The following is a 22,230-nucleotide window of genomic DNA, read 5'->3' as shown; positions in this document are numbered from 1 at the left end:
GTTTCAGGATTCCAGGTAACATTGTACAGGAAAAAAAAAAAAGAAAAAAAAAACCCAGATAACTAAAAAAAAGTCATAGATTATTTCTCTTTTGATACACACATACACACACTTCAACATATCCACATTTAAACATCATAATGTAGCATCAAAAACAAAGAAAACTGCATTTGTTTGTTATTTTATTGGAAGATTGCTTTTTAAAAAGAAAATAAAAGAATCTGAGGATTCTTTATCTGAAGTCCTGTTTGGTATTTATTTTCAGATAAAGTCAAACAACTATTACCAAGATGACTGAATGTGAGAATGCTTTATCTGCAAACGCTAAAGATTACACTATTAAGGAAAAAAAAAAACTTTACTAAATTTAGGAATAGAAAAGCTGTTGGAGATTTGTGGCAATTAAATTTTATTTTGAATTTGGAAAATCGAACAGACTAGAATGCTGAATTCTATTATAGGAGAGCACGAATGAACTTGAAAATAAATCTATTCTTACCCGCAAAGGAAATAATGAGAGAACTACATAACTCTAGAGTTTATTTAAAATCCATAAGCTAGGCCAGGGGCGGTGGCTCATGCCTGTAATCCCAGCACTTTGGGAGACTGAGGAAGGCGGATCACCTGAGGTCAGGAGTTCTAGACAAGCCTGACCAACATAGTGAAACCCCCATCTCCACTAAAAATACAAAAATTAGCCAGGCATGGTGGTGCAGGCCTGTAGTTCCAGCTACTTGGGAGGCTGAGGCAGGGGAATTGTTTGAACCTGGGAGGCGGAGGTTGCAGTGAGCCAGGATTGCACCACTGCACTCCAGCCTGGGCAACAGAGCAAGACTCTGTCTCAAAAAAAAAAAAAATTAAAATTAAAAAATTCATAAGCTTCTAGCTCAAGACAGTACAGTCTACTACAGCATAGGGTTCAATTTAACATGGTCCTGTCTTAAATCTAACCTAACTTTTCATTTGAATAGATCTATAGTCAACTATAATCGCATGGCATCAACTCCAAGAACAGCAACATAATAATAGTTAATAAACTGGAAACTTGTTAACTGAAAGCAATTCTTCTTAATGTTAGCATAACTTTCAGGAAATCTAGTCATTATAAAATAAATATCTGTAAAATACCATCTCCCTCTTACCACTTCTGTAAAAATATTTTAAAAATCATATAGCTAATATTTCTATTAGTCAATTTTAAGTTCCTTTCTAGGGCATGCTACTTTAAGACTATTATTAAAATAATAACTGTATGAAAAGTAAATACAGAATGAAGTATAAAATATCTTTTAATAATATGTGTATACACTCCAAAACAACCTGAAATACATAGTGCAGTAAAGTTACTCCAGTCTTTAAAAAATTATAATATTTAATATTTTAAAAAATTCATTAACATTTAGGGGTATCTGAAAGATTAAAGAGAATTTTATGAAGATGCTTCACAGATCAGCAACTTCTCCAATATGTAAGCCAGTAAATTTGCTCTAGAAAAATTACATGTTGATAAATCTTTCCAGGTATGTTTTCTGTCGATTGATATAAAATATATTTTATTTAAAATTAGGATTGTCTGGAGCTTGGTGGATTTAATTATTTGTAATTACCCAGCTGTTGTCAGCCTGTGGCCATTTTATGACAGTGGTATCTACTGTGTGGGCCAGGTTCACCTGTATATCTTCTCAAACACAGATTTAATGTGCTATTGATGAAACCATTACTCGAACCAAATTAAAGTCTGGGCTGATATATTGGTCCACAGGGAGCTGTCAGACATGAAAGGAGTAATTAGTATTCATTACTTCGTACTCCATAACACTCCAATTATTAATGAACTTCAACTTTTGGACTATGCTGTATCTATCACAAACATTTCTCAGACATTCATTATTAGGAAGAATAAACTAATACTGGTTAAAAAAAAACAACACAACTCCCCCAAGCAAATAGAACTAGAATAAACAAAAACACGATTGATAGCCAAAAACTTTCTGAGGGACGTGAGTTTCTCCAAGGAGGATGGTGTTATCCCACCTGAGTTTGAGGATATGATAAAGACATTCTGGGTGAATGTGGCAGATCAACAGTCCCTGCAGGCTGTTTTCCTTGCTCTCTCTTTTCAGTGCTATCTCTTGTCTTTACAATACCAAGGAAAATGCTTGTAAACCCACAGGTTACATAGACACAGAGTCACATAGGAAAAAAAAAAAAAAAAGGACAGAGAAATCAAGTAAAATGTTCATTGTTGGAGGTAAACAGGAAGATTCATTATAAAATTTACAAACATGTAGATTAATTTTCAAAAATTTTCTGTTCCTGTTACAACACTGCAAATTAGTAGCTCTATTATTAAATGAATTTTAATTTTAGCAACATTTTCCCATTAATTTTCTTTTATATTTTCTATTTTCTCCCAACTTTTATTGCATTGAAAAAAGAAAAATAATTCCTATTTGTACCAAACTAATTTTTATTTTACCATATCTCTTCCTACTTTGCATATGTATGAATACTTTTTCGTTTCTCTCCTTTCTTTTAAAGAGTTAGATGAGGAAATAAGAAAGCCTTTATTTTGTTTCAAAGATACTTCTTAACAGGCAAAAACAATGCAATAACAAAAATATCAAAATTTATTCAAAATGCTTTTTAAGAAAATGACTTTTATAGATTTAGGGAGTACAAGTGCAGCTTTGTCACCTGGATATATTGTGTGGTGGTGAAGTCTGTGCTTTCAACGTAACCATCATCCAAAAAACATACATTGTGCCCATTAGGTCACTTCTTATCCCTCACTCCTCTCCCACAGTCCACCTTTCAGAGTCTCCAATGTCTATTATTCCATTAAAGCACTTTTTAAGCATTTGTAACAAAACTATTTTGAAAGTTTAGAGTGCCCTCAATTTGTTCATTCAAAATTAAAAGTGGGGGAAAAAAGGAGGCAGGAATAGTTTGTCGAAGAGGTGGCTAATAGTATTAAATATGGGAAATCGTTTGGATTATAAAAACAGCAGAAGCATAAAAGGCCCTCTCAGTTCTCTGAAAGACCCCACAATTCTTACATACTACTAGTGAACATGTACATTTCTAAACACTTTGGAAAACAATTCGGCATTATCTTTTAAAGTTGATTGTGCATACGTTCTACAACCTAACTATCTTACTACAGAATATAAACACTGAAGAATCTTGCTGTGTGTACCTGTAGTTGTATGCATGAATGTGCATACCTGTAGATGTGTGTATGAATGTGTGTGCCTGTAGATGTATACAGGAATATTCAGTAATATTCACAGCAGCGTCATTAATAGCAAAAAATCTAAAACTAACCAAAATGATCTTCAATAAGAATGTTAAATAAATTGAGGAATAGTCATATCATTGAATATTACAGTAACAGACCCAGAGTGGTGGCTCATGCATGTAATCTCAGCACTTTAGAGGCTGAAGTGGGCAGATCACTTAAGGTCAGGAGTTCGAGACCAGCCTGGCCAACATGGCAAAACCTGTCTCTACTAAAACTACAAAAATTAGCCAGGCGTGGTGGCGGGCACCTGTAATTGCAGCTACTTGGGAGGCTGAGGCAGGAGAATCGCTTGAACCTGGGAGGTGGAGGTTACAGTGAGCCAAGATCGCGCCACTGCACTCCAGCCTGGACAACAGAGCGAGACTCTGTTTCACAAAGAATATTATAGTAATGAAATTGCAAGAACTAGAGCCAGAAGCAGCAATGTAGCTTAAATCTTAGAAACATATGATTGAGGGAAAAAATCAAGTCCTTTTAAACTATATACACCATAATGGTGTTTTTATAAAGCTTCAAAAGAATATGTTGTTTCAGAATACACACACATATGATAAAACATTATTTTAAATAAAACAATGAAGTGATAAGCAACATTCAGAATCTTCACCTTCCTATGTCTTTGATTTGCATGTCCCTGATGACTAACGATGTTGAGCATATTTTCATGTGCTTATTAGTATGTCTTTGGAGAAATGTCTATTTAGATCTTTTACTTATCTTTTAATGGGAAAGATCTTTGATCTTTATATGCCAGTCACATTCTAGAAACTTGACTAAATACATATTTATTGACTGAATTAAAAATATATTTAATGTATGTTATTTAAAATATTAAATAAATAATATTTACTATGTCCTCTCTGTTAGGCTTTATGGAACTGATCATATCATTCCAATATATGAACACTGGTTACTTTTGGAAGTGGAGGCAGAATTGTCAAGGAGGGGAGCACAAAGGTAGCTTAAAGGATATTGTCAATAATTTGAATGGCAGATACATGTCTAATTTATTATGCTTTATAACTTTATATATTATGTATTTTATAGGTATCAGTATTAAATAAAATTAAAACACAGTAAAAACCCAAAATACTTCTCCTAGGATGCAACTAGGATAGGACATTTTTTCTGCCTCTTCTCAGTGCCAAGCTAGAAAAGGAAAGTTTTTTTGATTTAGTAATTATTTGTGTGTGTTTATTAACAAATTTACCCTTAAATGGAAGTAGTGTCCTCTAGCTTTATACAGGAATCTCTTAGCAGACTGCATATCCTGAATAGGCTCTAGCCTTGTCCAAGCTTTGTACATTATCAAAAGAGAACCCCAAGGTCATCAGGTTTTAGCAGGCACCCTCAGGAAGGAAACCATCTTTGGTGTTCCTTGTCTCTCTGAGTTCCTGCTTTTTGGTTGTACTTTTTTTTTTTTGTCTACTCATAATACATTTCGAAAGGTGTTTTAAATATTTTAACTGACATATTTAGTTTTTAGTATTTGAATGCCTAATCCGCCATAGTAAGAGAAATAAAAGTTTTACGTTTGTATTGTTCTATTTTTGTTTTGGTTAACCATCTTTTTAAAGACATACAGTATATGATTCTTATCCATAAAGAACTTATAATCAATTAAAGTTATGTATGAATGAAAAAAATTAAGCATATTGTAAGGGGGAGAAAAAACTGCAAAGTGACACAAGTAAAATATACTATGTAAAGGAGATATTAAATATGGAAAATTAAAATGTCCAGTTAACACTTAACTGCTATTGGCTAAATAGCAGTTAAATCCTAAATATAGTGAATTTAGGCTGTGTAAAGAACAGTTAAGTAAAATAACATATCACAGGAGGGGGGATAATCTGTGGCATGAAGAAATGAAAGGCCTGGGCTATATTATGGGCAACTGTAGGTATGAAAAACATAGTTTCCAAAACAATGATGGGGAAATAAATGAGGCTTAGGAAAAAACTGAGAGGGAAAGAGTTAGACTGGTAACATGGCACTCATCAACACCCTACCAAAAGATAGTAGTGCCTGTTTATTTGCAAAAGCTTGCTAAAAGATAAAAGGTTTTGGGGATAAGACCTCAAAAAGAACGGCAACAAAAGCAACAATATACAAATGGGATTACATCAAGCTAAAAAACTTCCGTACAACAAAGGAAACAATCAATGGAGTGAAGAGACAACCTACAGAATGGGAGAAAATATTTGTAAACTATCCTTCTGATCAAGGATGAATAACTAGAATATATAAGGAACTCAAACAACCAATAGCAAATAAATAAATAAACAAATGCAAATAATCTGATTTAAAAATGCATAAAAGACCCGAGTAGATCTTTCTCAAAAGAAGACATACAAATGGCCAACAGGTATATGAAATTGCCCAACATTATTAATCATCAGAGAAATGTAAATCAAAACCACAATGTGGTACCATCTCATCCCAGTTAGAATGGTTATTATCAAAAAGACAAAAAATAACAAATGTGAGAAAGAGGAATACCTGTACACTGTTGGTGGGAATGTATATTAGTACAGCCACTATGGAAAACAGTAGAGAGATTCCTCATGATCACGTCACATGATCCAGCAATATGGCTGCTGGACATACATCCAAAATAAATGAAATCAGTATATCGCAAAAGTATCTGCAATCCCACATTCACTGCAGCAATATTCACAATAACCTAGATAAGAAACCCTTTTGAGTATCCAACAATGGGTGAATTGTGATACGGTTTGGATATCTGTCCTCTCCAAATCTCATGTTGAAATGTGACTACCAATGAATGTTGGAGGTGGGCCTGGTGGGAAATGTTTGGGTCATGGGGGCAGATCTCTCATGAATGGCTTGGTGTCCTCCCCTGTGAGAATGAGTTATCTTGAGATATAGTTGTTTAAAAGAGCCTGGCTCCTCCTTCCCACTCTCTATTGCTCCATTTTTCTTGCTGTGTGACATGTCTGCTCTCCACTTACCTTCCACCATGACTGTAAGCCTCCTGAGGCTTCACCAGAAGTAGATGCTGGCACTATGCTTCTTGTGCAGCCTACAGAACCATGAGTTAAATCAACCTCTTTAAAAAATAATAATAAATTACCCAGTCTCAGGTATTCCTTTATAGCAATGCAAAACAGATGAACACAAATGGGTAAAGAAATTGTGGTACATATACACAGTGAAATACTATTCATCCAGAAAAAGGAATGAAGCTGTCATTTGCAGCAACATGGATGGAACTGGAGGGTATTATGTTAAATGAAATAAGCCAGGCACAGAAAGACAAATATGGCATTTTCTTACTCATATGCAGGAGCAAAAAATCAGGTCTCATGGAGGCAAAGAGCAGAATGGTGGTTACCAGAGGCCAGGAAGGGAAGTTGGCGGAGGAAGGGAAGTTGGCGGGGGAAGGGGAAGATAAGGAAAAGTTGGTTACTGGGTACAAAAATACAGTTAGAAGGAATAATTCTAGTATTCAATAGAATAGGAAACTCACAGTTAATAATGTATTGTATATTTTGATATAGCTAGAAGAGAAGAACTGTAATGTTCTCAACACAAAGGAAAGTGTTTGACATGATGGATATCCCAATCACCCTGACTTGATCATCACACCTTGTATACGTGTATCAAAATATCTCATGTACCCCCAAAATATGTACAACTATGAGGTAGCAATTAAAAAACACAAAAAAGAGAAAAACCTGTTTAAGAAACTAGGTTTTCACATAAACTTCATATAGTTATAAGGTATGCAAGAGGACATTAATTAATATCTCTGGGTCCCCATTTTTCTCATGGGAAAAGGGCAGAGGGTAGACAGGGTACCCTCTGTATTTTTCTGGCTATATATGTCTCCCTAGATAATCACATCTACCATGATGGCATAACTCCTCCAGATAGATATTCCCCAATCTACATGGTCAACCAACATCCTTTTATTAAGCTCCATACTCACATATCCAACTGCTTTTTAGACTTCTGTTTTAGAAACGAGTGTTAAAGAAGTACCTCAACCTTTGCATATCTAGTAAGAGAAATTATTAGTTCTTTCCCTACACTTACTCTTATTCCTATATATACCTCACCATAAAGCACAGTATCATTTACCTGACAGAAGGCAGAAGAAAACATCCTCAAACCTCCTTTTTTACCTCCAATAATATCCAATTAATTACCATAAATTGCTGGTACTAACTCCTTGATATCACATTGATTTGTCCTCTCCTCTCTTTCCACTGTGACTGCCTAAGTTTAGGCTCATACCATGTCTCAAATGAATTACTGCAATTATTTACTAACTAGACTCTGGCTCTAGGTCCACACCCTTTCAGTCAATACTTTCAGAAACATTAATCTGATCACATCACTTCCAGTGTGCTCAAGAGTTCTTACTAGCTTCCCCACTAACTTATGATCATGATACTTGAGTGAAAATATGGAGACTCCAGGAAGGCACAGTCCTTTAGTTAAAAACAATTGGTATTACCAACTAGTGTAACTGATAGAAATAGGCCCCTTGAGCATACTTAGGAGGGGTTGGAAATTATCAACACATAGCAAAAGGCCAATGTAGGGATCAACCAAGAAAGTCTGTGCTCTGGGTCCTGCTCTCCTCTCCAGTCTCATCTGTCCCAGTCCACATCCTTCCCTTTTCCTCCCCAACACAGACTCTCTACCCATTTGGATTCTGTTTGCAGTTCCCCAAAGCTGTGGGATTGTTTTGTGTGTTTTACTATTTGAAATTAGGGCTCTCTGTCCAGGATTCTCTTTTCCCACTTGTCTACCTCACAAATACCTACTTAACTTCTGAGCCTTGCATTAAATAAAAATGTAATCAAAGGTAATTTTTTCCAAGAAGTCTTTTCAAGTCTCCACTATGGAACTGACAACTCCTTGCCATGTACACGTCAATCACCACACCAACAGTTCTGTTTGATTGTTTATAGGTCTATCTTTCCTTATGGAAATGTAGCTTTCTCAAGTGCAGGGTCTGTATCTTACCACACTAAATCTGCAGCCCCCAGTATAGTACCTGGCATATAGCAGTGCTCAGAGAAGGTTTACTCAATGACTGACAGGATACATAAGGACTCCACTGGCACTATAGTCTCTGGGTGAAAATACTCTAAAAACATCTGCATGGAAGAGGGAAGAAGGAAAAGCTGAGGACAAAGAGTTGAGATTTACCCACAAACAAGTGGTTTTTCCCACACATAAGGGTTTAAGAGTCAGGATTAAGGTAACAACTGCATGCAATCAACACCATTTGTTACATTCTTACAGATTATCTTTAATCTTCTTGGCCTTAAAAGAAATGCTAGAATGATATTAAGGGAGGAGACTACCCTTCATATTGTCTTATGCCCAATTTCTGCTTCCAAAGAAAGAAAAGGTAAAAACCAGAAGGCAGAAATGAAATCCACAAGCAGACAGCCCGGCGCCACACCCTGGGCCTGGTAAAGATCCACCCCTGACCTAATTGGTTATGTTATCTACAGATTACAGACTTTGCATAGAAAAGCACTGTGAAAATCCCTATCCTGTTTTGTTCTGAGCTAATTACCGGTGCATGCAGCCCCCAGTCACTTACACCTTGCTTGCTCAATTCATCACGACCCTCTCACATGCACCCCCTTAGAATTGTGAGTCCATAAAAGGGACAGGAATTGCTCACCTGGGGAGTTCAGCTCTTGAGACAGGAGTCTGGCGATGCCCCCGGCAGAATAAACCCCTTCCTTCTTTAACTCAGTGTCTGAGGAGTTTTGTCTGCTGCTCGTCCTGCTACATTTCTTGGTTCCCTGACTTGGAAGTGAGGTGATTGGCAGATGGTCGAGGCAGCTCCTTAGGCAGCTAAAGCCTGCCCTGTGGAACACCCCTGCAGAGAACTCTGACCAGCCTGAGCAACCCGGATCCTGAGAGCGCTTCTGGATAAGCATTTGCCTCAGTGGGCTGCCTTGCCAGAGCAGTGTGTGGCAGTGGCAGGCCCCCGTGGAAGATCAATGCAGTGGCTGAACACTGGGAAGGAACGGGCACTTGGAGTCTGGACATCTGAAACTTGGTAAGACTAGTCTTCGAAACCTGCCCACTCTGTTTGAGTGGAAGTGTGGCCTGAGCACCCATGGCGTGCCTTTATTGGCACTTTGGTTTTGGTTTTAGTTTTGACTTGGTTTGAATTGCTTGGCAGGATTGGTCTTGGGAATGCTTACTCCATTTGAGCGGAAGCATGGCCTGATCACCCATGGTGTGCCTGTACCAGCACTTTGGTTTTTGTTTTTGACTTGACTTGGATTGCTTGATACTTTGGTTTTGGTTTTGACCTGGCTTGGATTTCTGGATACTCTGATTTTGTTTTTGATTTTAGTTTGGTGCAAACTGCAAAAGTGTGTGTGTGCCCTTTTTACCTGTTCTTTGTTTTGTGGTGTGCAGGTGGTGTGAGCGTGGTGTTTTGTCTCATAGAAGCATAGGCCAGACACAAATAAGTCCACCCTACTAGGAACTATGTTGAAACATTTCAAAAAAGAATTTAAGGGACATTGGTTTCAGCAAGTGTCACTTGTCTTTTTATTGATTGAGTAAATCAGTACTTTTTACTGATGGAGTACTATGACACCAGGAAAACTGAAAACTTTGTGTAAGACAGACTAGCCAGCATTAGAGGTAGGTTGGCCATTAGAAGGAAGCCTGGACAGGTCCCTTGTTTCAAAGGTATGGCACAAGGTAACCTGTAAGCCAGGGAACCCAGACCAGTTCCTGCACATAGACACTTGGTTACAGCTGGTTTTAGACCCCCCATCCCCAACACACAGTGATTGAGAGAACAGCAGCATAAGCGGCTGGCAGAGGCAAGGAAAGACCAGCAGAGAGAGAGACAGGAAAGAGACAGAGAGGAAAAGAGGCAAAGAGAGAGAGGAAGACACAGAGAGGAAAAGACAAAGAGGGAGTCAAGGAGATAGAGAGAGAGAGAGAGAGCAAGAGGCAGAGAGAGAAAGAGGAAGAGACAGAGGCAAAAGGAAAGTCAAAGAGAGACAAAGTCAAAACGAGAAAGAAAGAGAGAGAGATATACAAGTAGTTAAGAAAAAAAAGTGTACCCTATTCCTTTAAAAGCCAAGGTACATTTAAAACCTACAATTAATAATTGAAGGTATTCTCCAACCCTATAATACTCCAATACCACTTTGTTGTCAGTGTAAACAAGGGTGTATCCCACAAGCACCTAGGTCTTCCTATCAAAAATCCTTAACTCAGGAACTATCGGATGGCCCAAATGCATTCAATCTGTAGCGGCAACTGCTTTGCTAACAACTAAAAAAAAAAAAAAAAAAAAAAATAACTTTTAGAGGAAACCTCACTGTGAGCACAGCTCACCAGTTCAGAAGTATCCTAAGGAAAAAAAAAAAAAGGAAAAAAAAAGGTGGGGTGGGGGGCGGAATTTATATAAACAGAGTATTATATGGTAAATTCTTATCCTGAAATAAATTAACTGCTTGTTTAAAGAAAAAAAAATTTGTAATAAGTCAGAAAGTTGAGGCATGTCGAAGAATTGTGAAAGTCATGCAAGAGAAAAATGTTATAAAAAAGAATTTATGCAAGAAATGTTGTATAATTCAAAAGTAGGCCTCCTGCATGTAAAACTACTGAAAAAAAAAAAACCCCAAAAATAGTTTACATGCAAGATGTATAAGAAAAGTAAAATATACTTTTGGTAAAAAGATTATAAGGAGGCATAAGAATGTACATTTTTACTCACATTAAAAAGTTAAAAAAATTATTGTTTTGAAGGTTTAAGTTTTAAAATGTTAATTGTAAAGAAAATTCTGTGTGTAAACATATTAGCTAAAGAAGTATCATCCAGTTTTTCTGTAAACTGGACATTAAAGTAAAAGCATAACAGCTTTTTCTTAAAGCACTAATCTGTTCTTTAGCAAAAATTATAAAAGGTTAAAAAGAGTCTATAAAGTCTTACCTTATGGTCAAACATTAAAAATTAGATAAATATGTCTACAAGGTTTTATTAAAATTCGGTTTCACATTAATAACACACTAATATAAAGATAGAATTTAGCTTATCTGGTATAAAAATCATACGAGAAGCATTGTTAAATGTAAAATGGTATTTGGCTTTCTTTGGTTTAAAAACTAATAAAAATAGGTGCTAAAGGAAATTTCTCAGTAAAAACACAGTAAGGACTATAAAGTCCACTGCCAAGGTCCCCACATTTAAAACAAAAGGTCAATTTCTTAAAAATTATATACTTGGTTTATCTTCCACTTTCCTTTCTCTCAAAAACTAAAAGTCATTTAGCACATGTACCACCCCTAGAATTTCCAGTAAACCAGCACCAGCCCGAAGATCACATTCTCATCAAAGGGTGAAAAGAAAAAAAACTCGAGCCAGCCTGGAAAGGACCCTACCTTGAGCTGCTAAGCACCAAGACTGCTGTTCGTACAGGAAAAAAAAAAAAAAAAAAAAAAGATGGGCTAATAACACCTGAGTCAAGAAAGCACCACCCCCTCCAGAGTTGTGGGCCACAGTCCCAGGGGAAAACCCTACCAAACTAAAGCTAAGAAAAATTTAACTCTTTTCATCTATTCTATTACTGTTTCTTCTTTCCTCGTTCTAATGCTGACCATCTAGTTATTAACATAACCAAGTCAATTTCGCCTCAAACTATTGCATTTAATGCTTGCCTTGTTATACCCTGTGGAGACTGCCAAGTCAAAGACAGCTTTCTACTTCAGAAAAGTACTTCTGTCCCTCCTGATTCTCCTCAGACTGGGCATTAGTCAACTAGGACCATTTAATCCAATGAGATTTCGATAAAGACCCCAGTGCCAACCAGGAGTCTTGCCCCCTGATGTAGAGCTTTCATGCCACAGTTGGTCCAACGTTCTGTGGACCACTAAAGAGCAAGGATGGACCGCCCCAACCAGTATTTGAAATTTCCTAAAACCATACATTCATTTTACTAGAGGATCAAAGAAGTTAAAGACTTGAAACAAACTTTGGCAATTAAGACAAGATACCAAGATGCAAATGCCTGGTTAAAATGGATCAAATATTCCATCTGCACATTAAACAAAAGCAATTGTTATGCTTGTGCACATGGCAGGCCAGAGGCCCAGACTGTCCCCTTTCCACTAACGTGGTCCTCCAGTGGACCAGGTGTAGGCTGCATGGTAGCTCTTTTCCAGGATTCTACAGCTTGGAGTAATAAGTTGTGCCAAGCTCTCTCTGCTATATTCCAAAGTCTGGCACCCTGCGGGTCAGCCCCTCAGGGGCATCCAGCCTCTGTCTCCCAATACTAAGTTCACTTCGTGTCTCTCACAACAGGGAGGAAACTTAGCCTTCTTTGTAGACCTGAAAGGATGCAGTGAGTTTAAGAATTTTCAAGAGCTTATCAATCAGTCAGCCCTTGTTCATCCCTGAGCAGATGTGTGGTGGTATTGTGGTGGACCTTTATAGGGCACTCTGCCGAATAACTGGAGTGGCACTTGTACTTTAGTCTAATTGGCTATCCCTTTCACCCTGGCATTTCATCAACCAGAAGGAAAAAAAATAGTAAGACATCGTAAAGCGAGAGAAGCGCCTCATGGGTCTTTCAACTCTCACGGCTATTTAGGCGCAACTGGAGTCCCACAAGGAATACCAGATCAATTTAAAGCTTGAAATCAAATAGCTGCAGAATTTGAGTCAATATTTTAGTAGCTGACAGTTAATAAAAATGTAGATTAGATAAACTGTATCTATTACAACCAACAACAATGAGCTTTTCATGAGTTAAAAGAAAAACTCATGTTGGCCCCAGCCCTGAGGCTACCTGACCTGACAAAACTCTTTACACTCTGTGTGTGAGAAAGACAAAAAATGGCAGTTGGAGTTTTAACCCAGACTGTGGGGCCCTAGCCAAGGCCAGTGGCCTATCTCTCAAACCAACTAGACAGGGTTTCCAAAGGCTGGCCCCCAGGTCTAAGGGCCCTAGCAGCAATGGCCCTGTTAGCACAAGAAGCAGATAAACTAACCCTTAGGCAAAACCTGAATATAAAGGCCCCCATGCTGTGGTAACTTTAATAACTACCGAAAGACATCATTGGTTAACAAATGCTAGAGTAACCAACTACCAAACTTGCTCCGTGAAAATCCCCACATAACCATTGAAGTTTGCAACACCCTGAACCCCACCACCTTGCTCCTGGTATCAGAGAGCTCAGTTGAACATAACTGTGTAGAGGTCTTGGACTCAGTTTATTCCAGCAGGCCCAACCTCCGAGACCATCCTTAAACATCAGTAGACTCCGAGTGGTATGTGGACGGGAGCAGCTTCACCAACCCCTGCAAAGTGACTCTGAAGAAGACGACAAGCCCTGCTCCAGTCACAGCTGGAAGCTGACTGGTCCACACACGGCCGAAGCATAAGGAAACTCATCATGGGACTCATTTTCCTTAAAATTTATACTTTTACAGTAAGGACTTCAATAGACCTTCCTCAGATTGAGGACTGTTCCCAGTGTATACATCAAGTCACTGAGGTAGGAAAAAGGTTGTTACGGTCCTACTATTTTATGGTTATTATAAGTGTACTGGAACTCTAAAAAGACTTTGTTTGTATAATGTTATTCTATACAAGGTATGTAGCCCAGGAAATGACCAACCTGATGTGTGTTATGACCCATCTGAGCCTCCCATGACCACAGTTTTTAAAATAAGATTAAGGACTGAGGACTGGTGGGGGCTCATAAACGATACGAATAAAGTGTTAGCCAAAACAGAAGAAAAAGGGGTGCCCAAACAAGTCACCTTAAAATTTGATGCCTGTGCTGTCATTAATAGTAATAAGTTAGGAATAAGGTGTGGTTCGCTTAATTAGAAAAGAGGCTATATGGCAGAAAATAAATACATCTGTCATAAATTAGGGCTGTGTGGAAATAAATGTAAATACTGGTCTTGTGTCATTTAGGCCACTTGGATAAAAAATAAATGAAAAAGATCCACTCCACCTTCAAAAAGGAAAAAATGGCCCTTCCTGTACTAAAGGACAATGTAACCCCTTAGAGCTAGTAATAACCAATCCCCTTGATCCTCTCTGGAAAAAAGAGGAGTGTGTGACCTTAGGAATCGACGGGGCTGACTGGATACCCCAGTAAATATCTTGGTTCGAGGTGAAGTTTACAAACGCTCTCCTGAGCCAGTGTTTCAAACTTTCTATGATGAACTAAATGTACCAGTACCAGAAATTCCAGGAAAAACAAGAAATTTGTTTTTGCAATTAGCTGAGCATGTAGCCCAGTCTCTCAGTGTCACTTCATGTTACATATGTGGAAGAACTGTAACAGGAGATCAATGGCCATAAGAAGCCCGAGAATTAGTACCTGCACACCCAGTTCCTGATGAATTCCTGACTCAAAAGAATCACCCTGATAATTTCTGGGTCCTAAAAGCCTCAATTATTAGACAATATTGCATAGCTAGAGAAGGAAAAGAATTCCCTCACCCCGTAGGACGACTTAGTTGTCTGAGACAGAAACTGTGTAATGGTACCACAAAGACAGTCACTTGGTGGAGTTCAATTTACACAGAGAGAAATCCACTTAGTAAATTCCCAAAGTTGCAAACTGTGTGGACCCACCCAGAGTCCCACCGGGACTGGACAGCCCCCACTGGATTATACTGGATATGTGGGCAGAGAGCTTACGCCAAATTACCTGACCAGTAGGCAGGTAGTTGTGTTACTGGCACTATTAAACCATCTTTCTTCCTACTGCCCATAAAAACAGGCAAACTCTTGGGCTTCCCTGTCTATGCTTCCTGTGAAAAGAGAAGCATAGCTATAGGAAATTGAAAAAAAAAAAAAAATGGCCCTGAGAGAATCATACAATATTATAGGCCTGCTACTTGGGCACAAGATGGCTCGTGGGGATACCAGACCCCCACTTACATGATCAACCGAATCATACGGTTACAAGCTGTCTTAAAAATAATCACTAATAAAACCGGCAGAGCCTTGACTATTCTGGCCTGGCAAGAAACTCAGATGAGAAATGCTATCAAAATAGATCAGCGCTTGACTACTTGCTAGCAGCTGAAGGAGAGGTCTATAGGAAATTTAACCTTACTAATTGCTGCCTACACATAATCAAGGGCAAGTAGTTGAAGACATAAAGATATGACAAAACTGGCACATGTGCCCTTGCAAGTGTGGCATGGATTTGATCCTAGGGTCATGTTTAAAAAATGGTTCCCAGCACTAGGAGGATTTAAAACTCTTATAATAAAAGTTATAATACTAATAGGAACCTGCTTACTGCTCCCTTGTTTGCTACCTGTACTTCTTCAAATGATAAGAAGCTTCATCGCTACCTTAGTTCACCAAAATGCTTCAGCACAAGTGTACTATATGAACCACTACTGATCTGTCTTGCAAGAAGACATAAGTAGTAAAGATAAAAGTGAGAACTCCCACTATTAATTGAGAGTCTCAAAGAGGGGGAATAAGGGAGGAGACTACCCCTCATACTGTCTTATGCCCAATTTCTGCCTCCAGAGAAAGAAAAAGTAAAAACTAAAAGGCAGAAATGAAATACATGAGCAGGCAGCCCGGCGCCACACCCTGGGCCTGGTAGTTAAATATCAACCCCTGACCTAATTGGTGATGTTATCTATAGATTACAGACATTGTACAGAAAAGCACTGTGAAAATCCCTATCCTGTTTTGCTCCAATCTAATTATCAGAGCGTGCAGCCCCCAGTCACATACTCCCTGCTTGCTCAATCAATCACGACCCTCTCATGCGTACCCCCTTAGAGTTGTGAGCCCTTAAAAGGGACAGAAATTGCTCACCCAGGGAGCTCGGCTCTTGAGACAGGAGTCTTGCCGATGCCCCCAGCAGAATAAACCCCTTCCTTCTTTAACTCGGTGTCTGAGGAGTTTTGTCTGTGGCTCATCCTGCTACAGTATGATCAGTTTTACAAGGCTTAACAGAGAGTACATATTCAGTAAATATTATTAATTTGAATTAAGTTGTTCTGGCCTGATATTTGTGATAAAGACTTGAAGCTCTATGTAAAATTTGTTTCTAAAATTGAAGACCTCTAGAATCCTCACTGATAGTTAACTACATCCATACTGAGAATCATGACTCAAATTTATCAGTCTTTGGAAATTTCAGATTGTCCAACTATATATGTAATAAGAGTCATCAAATTGCTTACACCTAAATTGTGCTATTGAAGTTGAAGTTGAAGATCAGAGAACATGCATTTCACTGATAAAAATTTTAGGTCTTCATAATAGAGTCAGAACCTTAATAACAAGGATTTCGCTTCAGTGACATTCAACATTTTACACTATATTTTTAACACATCAGACACAGCTACAATTATATTTATGTTAAGAGTTGCAGTTTGTCAAGTGGCTTGTTAGATTGTTCTAAATGTGTGCCTGGGTAAAGTTTGGTTTATTAAACAATAAGAAGTTGTCAGTCACTCTAAATGGATTTACTTAGTGAGTTGTATGATAAATACCATACTAATCAATTAGAGACCAAGAAGTTAGTCATCCTGATGTAGGCCTATTTCCACTTAAAATTGACAAGAATAAGCTAGTGATGAAAAAGGGGACAGATACCTTAGAGGCAGAGCGTGGGCGTTAAGGAAGAACAGGGTGGGGAAAGTTCTGAAATTATATCTCTTTGAAGAAAAAAAGAAGAGAGGGAAGGAAATTCAGTGAATTAAGTCTAATGAATGTTGGTTGCTTGTGTGAAGAGGCATAAGGAGTCTCTGGAGTGCCAGTTTCCCCTATGCCCACCCAGACTTGATTGAAGACACAATTGCTGCACCTGACCTTTCACACATTCATAGGAAAGTGACATGATGACTCCTCAGAAATGGCTTCAAGGCCCCTGAGAGAATGTTCTGCAAAGTACATTGTCTTGGGGGAATGGCCACCTCTTAGAAAGTCACATATAGCTCCTAGAGGGGTAGGGGGAAGTATTTCTCTGTTGTTGATAATCCAATATTGCTGGCATAAGGGATGATTTCAGGGATCCACTAATGAACTCTCCTTTTCTGAATGGTTACATTTTAAATATATTAGGAAAAACAGAGCTAGCACAGTAAACTACTAATTTTAAAAAATAGTGAATGGATTTAAAATCTAGTTAAAGAAAAATATTAAGTAAACAGGGCACAAGTGATATGTAGATTGGCAGCCATATTCAAGGTGTTCTGCAAATTACTGAAGTTAGAGAAAGACTGGTATAAATTTTAAAAGAGGCAACTATTCTCAGATTTATAACAATGCATTTTTTTGGCCTATAGATCAGGAATTGGATAAAACAAATCTAAATCCACCAAATAAATAGTCTGAAAGTCTGGATTATGTTGCGATTGCTTTGGTCTTGGAGTGTAGGTGCATGAAATGGAAACTCAGAAATATCACTAAGATTTCAATAGACTGCTTGATTATGAAGCTAAGAAATAGATGCTGCTGCTGAAAATCATTTAGCATGATATACATGTTAAAAAATCAAGAATACTTACTTTCCTTTTTTAATAGTATTTCTGCCAAGTAGTGGATCCAGGACTGGATCTATTGTTTCCTCGAGATTTTCAATTAAGATGACATCACCAAAGGCCAAAGCAGTTTCAATGGCATTCACAAACCTTAAAAATCAGTGGGATTTGAGATAATAAAATGTAAATTGGCACAAAATGTTCAAAATTTGTTATATGATCAAATTATATTTAATGTAGATATTCTAAATGGGACAAACTTAGAGAAAACTATTTTATAAAGTAGTAGTTTCCTTTAACTAGATTACACAGAAATTAAATATGAAATTTTAAGATACATTTTAGTTGTATTTTCCAAGTGAAATTTAATAGTTTGAACTAATAAATCTATATATAGATTAGTTGCTTGTAATAGCAACCATAGTTGAAATAAGTGTAAGTTACCCAACTATCATACATGTAAATTCATTTGATGGGTCTTTTTAAAGTAAAATTTCATGTATTAAATGCTTTATAATTTGATCAAACTTTTATTTTTTAAATCTTTACGTTTAGTCACTTACAATGGGGAGATATCATTTTACTTTGGTCTTACTCTCCAACAAATATCTCCCTACCAAAAATAATTTTCTGCAAGTATTCAGATAAGCAAAAACTACATTAAAAAAAAAAACAGAAAAACAGAAAAACAGAGATGGCGGACTCACTCTGTTGTTCAGCCTGGAGTGCAGTGGCATGTTTACGGTTCAATGTAGCCTCCATTTCCTGGGCTCAAGTGATCCTCCTGCCTCAGCCTCTCAAGTAGCTGGGACTACAGGTAGGCACCACCATACCTGCCTACTTTTTTTGTTGTTGTTTTGGTAGAGATGGGGGTCTCACTCTGTTGCTCAGGCTGGTCTCAAACTCCTGGCTTTAAGTAATTCTCCTGTCTCAGGCTTCTAAAGTGCTGGGATTATTATAGGCATGAGCTACTGCACCTGGCCTAAGAACTACATTTCCTTGTATAACTACAGAAATTTATTATTTCACTCTATGTATAAAAAGAGGATGGAAGGGTCAAGTGAAACATCCATAGTTCTAAAATAATTTATTCAACATTAACTGAGTAGCAACTGCATACAAGACAGCTTTCTATCTATCAGACAGTATTATCATGATGACTTAGTAACAGAAATTCTTGGAGTAGATTCAGTTCTCAAAAGTGACATGTAAATCTTGACTAAGATAATAAATTAACTTCAGGCATCCAATGTTGGGACTTGTAGCCATGTTAAGATCCTTCTATAAGCAGAGTATAGATTTAGAAATATGACCGTAAACATCATTAAGCCTGGAGGCTCCACTGACAATTCTTGTGTTACTATCCAAACACTCCAGAGAAGGAATGTAATATATATCCATTGTTGGCTTTAGAAAATTCACATATTTTTCCCCACAGACACAATGTTTGTTCTAACCTTCAATTTTATCTCTTCTTCAGATAATTGGATGCCATCCAACAAGAATGCCTTTTCAACAGAGATACTTGGCCGGGCGCGGTGGCTCAAGCCTGTAATCCCAGCACTTTGGGAGGCCGAGACGGGCGGATCACGAGGTCAGGAGATCGAGACCATCCTGGCTAACACGGTGAAACCCCGTCTCTACTAAAAAAATACGAAAAACTAGCCGGGCGAGGTGGCGGGCGCCTGTAGTCCCAGCTACTCGGGAGGCTGAGGCAGGAGAATGGTGTAAACCCGGGAGGCGGAGCTTGTAGTGAGCTGAGATCCGGCCACTGCACTCCAGCCCGGGCGACAGAGCAAGACTCTGTCTCAAAAAAAAAAACAAAAAAAAACAGAGATACTTTACATGAAACACGAGCAGGCAGATAAACAAATAGCACCAAATTGTAATACATCAATGTGGTGGAGAGGTCTAAGAAACATCACGACTTTATACAAATCAGACCCACTTCACAGCAGGTAAATAGAAAGCCAATCTCTTCAAACTTCACATACCCTTTCTGGCCCAAATGTGTGACTTTCAGGTCCATTCCATACTTATTCTTGATCCACTTAATTCCCTGTTGCTGGGGATCTATCAGCAGAGGCCAGCGCTCACAGTGTGTTAGGATAGCAGCATTTTCGGTGGACATTCTGTCACTGGGCAGCCCTTCGTTATTCCAGGCGGCAACTGTAGCATCATCCGTCAACATGGAAATCAAGTCCAGGCCTTCAGTTAGTGGAATGGAAACCTTTAAATTCAGAGTTGAATGCAACAAATTGGCCATGTGGCAGAGAGAGAAGACAGACAAGAGAAGAAGAGAACAAAGCCATGAGAAAGTAACTCTAGGTAAACACATGATAATTTTCTGTGGATTCTCAGAAGCCAAACACAACTCATCATTAGATGCAATTTGACTTGATAAACCTAGTATTTTATGTCTCAGAATTCTGTCAACTGTGGGATTCAACATCAGTTTTATCAATTGCATCTACTGGGCTTCAACTGAGAGAGACTTTGCCCCATACTTAGGTAAGAGAGAATTGACACACCAGGAAGAATGGCAGGACACCAGAAATGTATTTGCCCATGGAGCAGTCAACACCCCCACCCCCGTATAAGCAATGCTAAAATTCAGTATCTTGTTCAGGCACTTCATTTTTTTTTCTACAGACCAATGCTACAAAGAGATGACCTCTCTTTCTGGAACGGGTTAATGAAAAGTACTCAGTTCACTGGAACTCCATCAACTCCTCAGTTGTGCAAAGGAACTTAGGATATCACTTCAAGGCTGAGAGGAAATTATCCTTGCCTTGATTGCATTGCAAAGTAAGGGGTTGGGGAGGGGCAAGCAAGGAGGAAGGGGCAAGCAGGGTGGACAGAGTGATCCATTTTAAAGAATAAACATACTTCTGTATAAAAACTGACAACAAATAATGTTGTAGCAAAAATTGTATTAAAGAATGTATTTGTTCACTCCTCCAGTCATCAGTCACCAAACATTTATTGAGCATTTTCTACATACATTAAGCACTGTCCAGAGAGACCAAAATGTGCAGGATGAATACCGAGCTAGCTCCCCAGCTTGGTGGGGTGGTTAACATGGAAGCATGCCTCCATAAGAGACTGTAGTAAGAACCCTACCTGTATTAGGTAGGGGAGGCTATATCAGCAGTAACAGTTTGGTTCATTGGTTTGCCACAGAGCTTCAAAACAAAATGCTGAAAGGATTGCCACATTAAGGCTGGGATGCAATTTGATATGAATATAGGAAAGGTAGCACAATATTCTTACTGCCTCTGACTACAATGTTATCTTAAAAATGAATCAAACCCTATCTCCTAGTGATATTGAACAAGTTTTGGTATCTGACTTGATACATAGTTCCCTTAGAGACACAGGCAATTTGATGTTTTAGAATAAGCACTTTTCTACTGACAAGAGATATGTGCTTTGTTACCTACCTTCTACTTAATACAAACAGCTGAAACAATTGGGGGCTGTGAGTAACTTTGATTTCTGAAGCTCTAAGGACTAACAGAAGGGGTACCTGCAGATTTCATATTCAAAATCAATGGTGTGAGTACCTACTCTGTGCAGAATAGAGAGCCAGGGATCAAAGAGAATATCAATCTCCCCCTTTTTTCCTGGTCAGTAGGGGAAATAAAACCCATTTCAATATAAATGAAGAAATAAAACCCATCTTAATCTAAATGAAGACACCTACGTTAAAGAATATCATAACTACAATGACTACTTTCAGACTCAAATTTTTAGGATGTTTTAATAGTATTGTGTCCAAATAGCTAGGAGCATAGCTACATACAGAATTTTTTTCATCAAAATATTTTTTGATAGTTATAATACAGGCATCATTTTCACAATTAGTATTAACCAAAGTGTAGGCTGAGGAAAATAAGCCTCATTTCATATACAGGCATGCATCATATGATATTTTGGTCAACGACGGACTGCATATACAAAAGTGGTTTCATAAGATTATAATGGAGCCAAAAAATTCCTATCACCTAGTGACACTGTAGCCATCATGATGTAGTACAATTACATTATTTTAAAAACAAATTTTGTGTAGACTAAGGGTACAGTGTTTACAAAGTCTACAGTAGTATACAGTAATGTCCTAGGCCTTCACATTCACTCACTGAGTAAGGAAAAGTAGCACAATATTCTTACTGCCTCTGACTACAATGTTATCTTAAAAACGAATCAAACCCTATCTCCTCGTGATATTGAACAAGTCTTGGTATCTGACTTGATACATAGTTCCCTTAGAGACATAGAGCACATAGAGACTTAGAGCAATTTCCAGTTCTGCATGCTCCGTTCACGATAGTTGCTCTATACAGGTGTACCAATTTTAGTCTTTTATGCTATATTTTTTCTGTATCATTTCTTTTTTTTTTTTTTTGAGACGGAG

The 22,230-nt window shown here is 38.0% G+C and overlaps 1 protein-coding gene across 1 annotated transcript in view; it reads right to left on the bottom strand.

Moving 5' to 3' along the window:
- The window catches only part of DNAH11 (dynein, axonemal, heavy chain 11), a 384,221-nt gene that overhangs the window by 71,764 nt on the left and 290,227 nt on the right, over positions 1-22,230 (bottom strand). Inside the window, exons 64-65 of the mRNA XM_011944208.1 lie at positions 19,808-20,043; positions 17,841-17,963 (exon numbers count right to left, since the gene is read on the bottom strand). Coding sequence (XP_011799598.1) covers positions 17,841-17,963; positions 19,808-20,043 — 359 coding nt within the window. The remainder of the gene's footprint in view (positions 1-17,840; positions 17,964-19,807; positions 20,044-22,230) is intronic.

The sequence above is a fragment of the Colobus angolensis genome, unplaced genomic scaffold (assembly GCF_000951035.1).
Source record: "Colobus angolensis palliatus isolate OR3802 unplaced genomic scaffold, Cang.pa_1.0 Scaffold229, whole genome shotgun sequence".
Classification (NCBI taxonomy): domain Eukaryota; kingdom Metazoa; phylum Chordata; class Mammalia; order Primates; family Cercopithecidae; genus Colobus; species Colobus angolensis.
The sequence above is the reverse complement of the archived record's forward strand: the minus strand, read 5'-3'. Positions and strand labels throughout refer to the sequence as shown.